Source organism: Poeciliopsis prolifica, unplaced genomic scaffold, assembly GCF_027474105.1.
Source record: "Poeciliopsis prolifica strain line A6 unplaced genomic scaffold, Auburn_PproV2 SCAFFOLD006, whole genome shotgun sequence".
In the NCBI taxonomy this organism is placed as follows: Eukaryota; Metazoa; Chordata; class Actinopteri; order Cyprinodontiformes; family Poeciliidae; genus Poeciliopsis; species Poeciliopsis prolifica.
Window position 1 is genome coordinate 1,852,747 of NW_026562381.1, and position 8,398 is coordinate 1,861,144.

Genomic DNA, 8,398 nt, shown 5'->3' on the forward strand with positions numbered 1-8,398 from the left:
CCCAACACAACAAAATTTAAGACTTGTGATTAAAGTCAAATTATTATTATTTTAAGGCCTTATTTTTTAGATACATTTAAGCGTTTTTAAGGATGCGCAGCGTGAACAACCTGAATGCAAGTTAATATCAAACTACAATACTCCAATGGTAGGTTTAAATAATTAAACTAGAACAGTCTTGTTACAGCTAACAAGAATGTTTTAAAATTCCGATTTTAAAATCATTAATGCTGCAATATTAGCTTTCCAAAGTCTTAAGATGACTTAAAAGACAACAACAGCCTCAGGATGTGCATATTTCTGTAATTTTCTTTAAAACCTGGGTTTTCATTTCCTGTACGCCATAATTAACAAAAAGAACAAAAGTAAACATCACTGTGTGATAAATCTGAGTTTGACTTTTTGCAGTTGAACAAATTTTTCATTGACTTTCTAATTACATTTCTGAATCAAATTCAGCTTGACTATTTTTCATTTATTACGTAAAGCTGTCAAAACAAGCAGACAGGTTAGGTGTACTCATACAAACAACCATCTAACAATTAAGATCACAGATTCTACATAAATGTTGTTTTTGGGATCACTGATGCAGCTGGTAGAATGGTTTGTAACTGAATTGAAAGCAAAAACTAAAAAAATGAAAACATTCCTGAATACAGGTGCATTACCACAGTAAGGCTGATATGAATTGAGCTACAGTTAAGATTTTAATGCCGCTTTAATCCAGGTCTTACATGAGTGAACCGTCTACAGTGTTTTCAAACAAAGAAAAGCTGCGTACTCTGCCGGGTTTATTTAACAGTCACACAGAAACCTTCACAAAGCCAATTTTTAAAAACTGAATATAACTGAACGAGGTATTTTCTGCAATAAAAAACTGAAAAGATGAGGTCTGGAGACGGTAACTGCTCACCCTCCAGTCAGCTATCGGTGAAGGAATGTCAAAAAACATTTCGTTTCTTAGATTTGCTGAAACAAATTGCAAATTTGTCCCATGCAAATTTGAAATGGCAGGTATATTTTCATTGCAAAAACACCAAAAAGTACCAAGTATTTTTGGTCTAGTTTCTAATACAAATATCTTGGTACATTTGAAATAAGACAAAATAGCTTCCAAGAAAATTTTCAGAAAAACATAGCAAATATAAAGTAAATATTTCTTTATTATTGATGACAAAGTGATAGTTCCACTAGCAGGTTATTTCACTTATAAAATGTTTTCTCTCTTATAAGTGAAATAATCTGCCAGTGGACTTCTTTTCAAATCAATATTAAGAAATTATTTACTTAAATATGCTCCTTTGCACTGCCGAAAAGCTACTTCTATGGCTGATTGATATGAATTTAAAATAAAATCAGACTTTTTTCATACTAAACCTAATTTAAATTTTTCTTGTTTTCTAAAAACAGTGACAAAAATTTTTTCAAAAGTGTTTTTTATTATTGTCTCTTCTGTGAGTTGTACAACAGAGTATTAGGGCCCGGCTTACAAAAATGTTTTTGAGAATATAGTTATGATACACAATTTTACCAGAAAACGTCTTGAAATTAGGAGGGGAAAAAAAAGCTTTAATTAGAAAAAGAAAAGCTTCCAGATCTGTCATGACTAGCTGTGATTCGTCTTCGTTTCAAAGTCCTGCAGCTGATAGTAATTTGATGCTGATATGTCAAAAGATTAAGGACTCACTTATCTGGAAAACCATTAACAAATTTTTTTATTTGAGTTCTAAAAATTATGATTTCGCTTTCCAAATATGACTATTACCGTAATTAAAATAAATCATAGACTGGCCCTAATATTCAGTCATAAAACATACTTGTCAAACAAAATGGCCGCCGCTGGCATCAGTCTGAGCTATGGAAACATAAAGAGTAAACTGGTGGAAAATAAATAAAAAAATCCCACATTTCCCAAAAATCAAATCTTAATTTTGTCTTATTTCAAATATGTTAAAATATCTAGAAACTAGTCAGAAACATTTGGTGATATTCTGTGTTTTTGCAGTTGGACCCGATTCAGACCGGGCATCAGCTTTGGTCCTGGCTGGTCCAATCACATCTGGTTTCCTTCAAATTGGGTTTCCCTTCTCTGTACTGCACTCGCACTTTCATGAACATTCATCTTGAGCTTTTATTTATTTATTTTCATCTCTTTTTTTTCCCAAAAGGATGCTAAGAAAATATTTAATGATTTTAAGAACAAGAATGAGGTCCAGAAGTTTGAATTAGTGCTTAAAAATTTAATTTTCAATTTTTTTAAACCAAAATTTGATTTTTTTTTTAATACAAATGAAAGAGAAGATCTTTAAAAAAAAATTACTTATTTCGGTCATTCTGTAAGTTCACCAGAATTCAAAGTAAATGACACAAACTAGTCAAACAAGATGGCCGCCCTGGGCGTGCTGACGTCACTCTGAACCATGGAGACCAAATGGTGAAAATTACATCTTCAAAAAAAGAAAATTCAATTATCAATAAAACTGATTTATCGCCCAGCCCCAGTTTTACTTTAATTCCATATTCAGGCTCAAATATATACATACATGTTTGAATATTTGGTTAATTGTCCCTGAGTAAGTTGGAGAGAAATCTCACTTTTTGTAGCACTCAAACTTTCTGCATGATGCCTCGTTATTACAAATAGTTCCTGGCATTGACCTGGAATGACCTTGAGATTGACCTTTTAGGCATAGTTCATGAGTTGTCAATAAAGCTGACATCTTTCCGGACCCCTACTTTTCCTTACCATGATGTTGTCACCATCAGTTGGCGGTGCTCTGATGTCTCAATCAGATCTACACTGTAAAAACACAAAATTTGACCAAGCATTTTTGGTCTACTTTCTATTCCAAATATCTTAGTACAACAGAAATGAGACAAACCTAACTTACAAGCCACTTTTCAGCAGGATATACAAGATTGATTTGAGTAAACAATTCATTGATGTTGATGAAAAGGTTCCTAATTCTTCTGGTAGATGATTTCACTTATGAGAAAAATGTCTTGTTATAAGTGAAACAATTTGCCAAATAAATAGTTGTTCTTTTAAATCAAAATTAAGAAATTATTTACTTAAAACACAATTTCTTGCTGAAAAGTTACTTGTATGTTTTGTCTTATTTCACTCATACTAGAAATTAGATCAAAAATACTTGGTAAAATTTTGTGTTTTTGCAGGGTAGCTCAAATCTTTGTCTTTATTGAGCAGAAAACTTAATTTAAATTTTAAGGTGTTTCTTCTATATTTGGTGGTTTTCATGGTTTTTGAATCTCCTCACCGATTACATTTCATCAGGGATGGAAAGTTTTCAAGTATCAATGTTGGGACTGGGATAAAGAGATTTTGAAAATATGTGGATTATGCTTAAAAAATAAAATAAAAATTAGGTCAGTGGCAGAAGGTCATCTAATTTTAATGAACTTTACTAATTCCAACAAGAGCGATGAATTATCCTGGTAAAATTAAGCTAAAACTTAAATTAAAATTTGGAAAGCAATATGTTTTTGTAAATTAACTAGAAGCTAAAAGAGCTGTTTGTATAAATTTGAGCCAAAATGTGTAATTCTTAATCCACAATTTCAAACTTTGTTCACGCAAGTCTTGTTTACAAAAGTTCTTTTTTTGTGCTATTTTATCTTGAAACATTATCCATATAACAGCAAAATGAATGGTCATTGTAACATTTGATGCAAACTGTGTGTAGTGCTACATGTGAAGCAGCTAAATGATCCCTAACACAAGGTATAAATGGTGAAATTTAAAGCCAGGACGCATGCTGCTGCCATGTCAGAACCGGGCCTTGCTGTGATATGCTTTGAAGTCCAACTCCGAGGAAATTTCCAATTTATTTTCATGCAGTTTAATGAGACGCCTGAGGCTTGACAAGCTCGTATCGGCCCACCTGTCCTTCCTGTAAAAGCTGACCAATCAGCTGGTCTTTGTGTACTTTCCGACTGACGACCAGGAACCGGTCCCATCCCTGTCCATAGGACTTGCTGCGCAGGCCGTATTTTTGGGAAATCTGGTGAATCTGCTTGCGCTCGTCGTCAGTGAGTTCGTTGGAGAAGCGGAGGTCGTCCGTTCTGTCCGAGCTAGCGTAATTGCGGATGACGTCCTCAATGTCCCGCTTGCTGAGCAGGTTTCCCGTTTTAACCATTTCCATGCCCAGACCCTCCCTGGAGAACTGCTCCTTGACTCTGATTGGCTCGGCGATGCCGTCGCCATCCCGCCCGAGGCCGCCACCTTTCCAGCCCATCTTACGAAGCAGCTGGTTTCCGATGTTGTCTTCCTTGATCTCCTGCTTCAGCGCATCCTCGCCTGAGCGAGCGAGGATCTGAGAGCGTGAAATGGCGCCATTGTGTCCCTCCTTCCTCAAGTTGGACTTGACGACCGCCTGAGTCTGTCGTAAAGTGGACAGCGCCTCATTCGCCGCAATGTGCTTCACTAACTTCTTCGGCCCGATTCCCGCTGCGACGTACTGCCCTTCCAAGTAAACTTCGCACTTCCAGTGATGATCGGGCAAAACCGAGAATCTGTAATCCGCGGTCACTTTGTTAAACTGAGCCGTGTCGTTGATGATGCAGATGGCGTTGTCGTTATTCTCCAAGATCACAAGCTCGCTCAGTTGTTTCTTTCTGACTCCAAAGGAATCGCCATCTGACTGTGGCGAGAAGCAGTTGCCAGAATCCTGCGGATTATTTCTGAAGGACTGTTTCTGCCAGGGCTGCCGTTGTGCTTGGTTGAGGCGAAGCTTCCTCACGGCCTCCTCGGCGGCGGCATGTTTGGAACTCTTCTTCGTCCCCGTCGCCTGCGCTATCAGCTCGTCCTGCAGGAAGATGCTGCACTGCCACAGGTTGCTGGGCAGCTGGACAAACTTGTAGTCAATCTTCATGCGGTTGAAGGCATTGGAGTTGTTGAGAATGCAGATGGCATCGTACGCATTGTCCATCACCACAAACTCGGTCCAGTGCTTGTTTCTGTCGGGCTCATGTTGGCCCTTGGAGCCCGGCGTCGGCTTGTCCTCTGGGTTTCGGAGTGCCGGCAGGAACGCAGGTGTCGGGCTGTGTGTCTGGCACACGACCATGTCACTGACCACAAGGTGCCTGTATCGTCGCTGCACGATGCGGACCTCCACCGGCTTCAGAAAGAGCTTCACGGCTTGCTCGGATGCGCGGTCTCTCGCGCCGTTTTTGCTGCCGGAATAGCCGGTTGCCAGATACACGCCCTGACATCTCAGTTCACAGGCGTAGCCGTCAGTTGGCACTTTCCTGTTCTTTGGCAGGTCCGCCTGCGGGATATCCTTCAGGTTGACATAAATGTACTCCGGGTTGGTCTTGCAGGCCTGGATGCTGCGGCTCAACATGAAGTTGTAGTTTGGTGAGTCGCTTCCTGTCATCAACACAGGGTTCCTGAAGGCAACGGACAACGCGTTGGCAACACTGGTGATCAGCCTCTGCTTCTCCTCTAACGTGAAGTGAGATATCGGAAGAGGCTTCGCAGACTCTGCTGCTTTGGGACTGGCCGCGCCTGGGCCACTGTAGACTCTGCTGAAAGGCCGGTCCTGATGGCCATAACCCAAACCCTGACGACCCAAATCCCAGCTGCTGGCTCTGCTGCCGCCGCCGTAGCCATTGAACCTCTGCGGCTTCGAGTACGAGTTTAAGCTGTGAGCGGAGGCGTGTGCTACATACTTGGCAGTGTAGTCCTGATGCGTTTTCGCCATGTAGTTTGAAGACGACCCGCGGCCTCCATAACCCAGTCCACTAGTGCTACCTGAGGAACCGTCTCTGTCCTTGTGGGAACCCCAAAAGTCACCCGAGTGCGACGGCACTCGGTCGAAAGCGGGCCTAAGGGAGGAGAAGCCCTGCGCCCAGTCGCTGGCGGCAGAGTGGTGGGACTCCCACGGTCTGGCACCGTGCGACTCACTCTTCCTGCGCTCCTTATCGTTCTCCTTTTCATCGGTGCCGGTTCCTCCGCTGCTCCCACCGCTAACAAAGTGCACAGGCTCAAACCGAGGTTGGGGTCCAAACTTTGTCAAAGGCATTTTCCTCATGGGTTCGTCTCCTGCAAAAAGCCAAAGTCAGAACAAAACCAAAGGAACACTGGCTTTCTGCTTATGGAACAATCTGAATGAAATCAAAAGAGAATAGAATTTCTACTTTTAAGAAAATAATAAAATGTAACATTCCATCATGGTGTGACAGGATTTTCCCCAGAAGCCCAGTCGGAGGGCAGTAATCCAGGAGCCTACCATGTTTTAAAAATGTTTAAAGTTGGCAGGAAATTTGAAGATATTACTGGGTAATTATGTGTTATTAGAAGACAACATAAGTAAAGTCTGAAGACCCGCCAGGCTTATAATGCACTGGGGAAACCCTCTATCATGAATTATGTTGATTCAATAATGTCAATCATTACAAAGATACTATATACTTGTCTTCATTATTATCTTTAAATATCCTAACTGCTCGTTTTGTGTTCAAAGATGCTTGATTGATGACTAGGTGCCTGTGGTATAGTAACTGACTTGAGGGGTAGACTCTATGAAATTATTTATCTTCAAACTATTTTTGCTTAAATATGAACATGTCACATGTTCACATAAAGTGTAAATGATCAGTTACTGTGAAAAAACTTCTTCCCACATTAAAACATTAGTATTGTTTTACTTGTTTAAGACATGACAGCACAACATTTTACTTTGTTTACCATCTTTTTTATTTTGCAAATGTCAAAAAAAAAATTATTTAGAAGGATATGGGCGATAATAGAAATAATAAATATACATAGAGAATTGAGACTAAAATTTTGACTAAATATTTTCTTTGAACTATTCATTTTTATAGAATTTGTTTATGTCAACATGTGACATATTCATTTTAAACTGTAAATATGTGTCTTTTTCTTGTAAATAAATGTAGATAAAATAGGTATTTTTTGGGATGTAGGAGGAAATCTCAGTTTTAGCCCAAAATTATTCGTACCCGTATAATAATGAGATTTCTAATTCTTTTTATTCAACCAGAATTTCTGGTAGAAAATGCAGTTCTATTCATATTTACTTTTAAAATTGCATGTCAAAAATAATCTATATCCATCACAATGTTTACTAGCATTAGAGCAACAAAACATAGAAGGATTACACAAAGATTGGTTTACATAAGTTGAGAACACAATAAACACCCCTAAAACAAATAAATACATTTTAAAAATTATACGTTTTTAGACAAACAAAGCAAAAATGATGAGAAAATTTAAAATAATGTCAACACAACTCTGATAACTCACTGCCATCTGATGAAATGGGTCTCTTTTTAGCTTCAGAACCTCCAGGACTTGGGTCAAAGGCGGGCATTTCGCCAGTGTAAGTCCCTTCTGCCATCACCAGGAGTGTCCAAATCAGAACCGGGTCATACCTGTCACTGGAGCCAAACACCTCAATGAGACCTCAGCACGTCTGAACACCACGAATGAATGACAGTCCATCGGTCTTAGCATGCTGAAGCTGCAGGGAGCCTAAAACATGGATTAAACAATCGCTCTCATACACGGTTTTATAGTATGTAGCTTTCATATTAAAATGCGGAAAAACAGCCGGACTTTATGTCAACATTGTGGTTTTACAAAGTGACGCAGTTCATGAATATTTCAGAAGTTGCCACGTTTAGCTAACTAAATAACAATGCAACCTAAATAACAACACGTTCTTGAACAGTTAGTGAAGTTAAATTACCTCAAGGTGATAGCTGTGGTCCTGTAACACCTCTGTCATTTAACCAAGCAGAATCAAACGGTCAATATTTGTGATAAAAACCGGTTATTATCCTGTGCTAGCCTCACCGAGCTAGCTTCGCTGATAGCATTAGCTACCTAGCTCACTCTGCTCCGCTTCGAAAGCGAAACTCTGGGCATTTCTGACATCAACAAATCCATTTTGGTCTTTACTGGGACCAGCGAACACGTGTTTTCAACTGCGAGCTTTAAACAGCGGGGAACCTTTCACCTGTCGGCTGCGCATTTATTCAAGCAGGAAGCGACCATTTTCTAGCCGCATCCTCAGGAAAATCATGGCGCCTGTCTGAACATTGGCCCGTCTGGCTTTCCGTACTTCATCCTGACGTCATAAATCTTTTTAACAATAATAATATAAACATTCACTCAGAATTCCGTAAACCTGATTGTGCTTCTGATCCATGAATTTAAATAATTTTCTCGCAGAATATCAGTTTTGATTCGGGTTATTTACTTAAATCCACTACGTATTTACTTTTTGTGTCAGACGTTTCACAAAAATGTACTCAAGTAAGAATATTTAAATATTTTTACTGAGGTAAAAATAAAAAGTAGCCGTCCAGAAAATTACTTAAAAGTTGTGTGAACATTTTAGAATTTTAAAAA

General features: G+C 39.1%; 1 protein-coding gene across 3 annotated transcripts; it reads right to left on the minus strand.

Moving 5' to 3' along the window:
• Positions 1-1,416: 1,416 nt before the first annotated feature.
• On the minus strand, positions 1,417-8,076 carry LOC129360623 (NF-kappa-B-repressing factor-like). 3 transcript variants are annotated; one of them, XM_055030952.1, is made up of 3 exons: positions 7,734-8,076; positions 7,289-7,422; positions 1,417-6,064 (listed from the first exon to the last, which is right to left on the minus strand). In XM_055030952.1, the coding sequence occupies exons 2-3, from the start codon at positions 7,380-7,382 to the stop codon at positions 3,861-3,863; spliced, it is 2,298 nt and encodes a 765-aa protein (XP_054886927.1). In that variant the 5' UTR covers positions 7,383-7,422; positions 7,734-8,076; the 3' UTR covers positions 1,417-3,860. The 3 variants fall into 3 exon arrangements, with proteins under 3 accessions (XP_054886927.1, XP_054886928.1, XP_054886926.1); XM_055030953.1 differs by having other exon boundaries at positions 7,289-7,516; XM_055030951.1 differs by having other exon boundaries at positions 8,004-8,067.
• Between the last annotated feature and the right edge of the window lie 322 nt (positions 8,077-8,398).

What these genes read in the sequence shown, in the direction of transcription:
- LOC129360623 (XM_055030951.1), bottom strand. Translation starts at nt 8,041, where the DNA reads ATGGTCGCTTCCTGCTTGAATAAATGCGCAGCCGACAG. An exon ending in AATAAATGCGCAGCCGACAG is followed by an intron (nt 7,423 to 8,003) that starts GTGAAAGGTTCC and finishes GTTTGGCTCCAG; the next exon opens with TGACAGGTATGACCCGGTTC. An exon ending in ACCCATTTCATCAGATGGCA is followed by an intron (nt 6,065 to 7,288) that starts GTGAGTTATCAG and finishes GGCTTTTTGCAG; the next exon opens with GAGACGAACCCATGAGGAAA.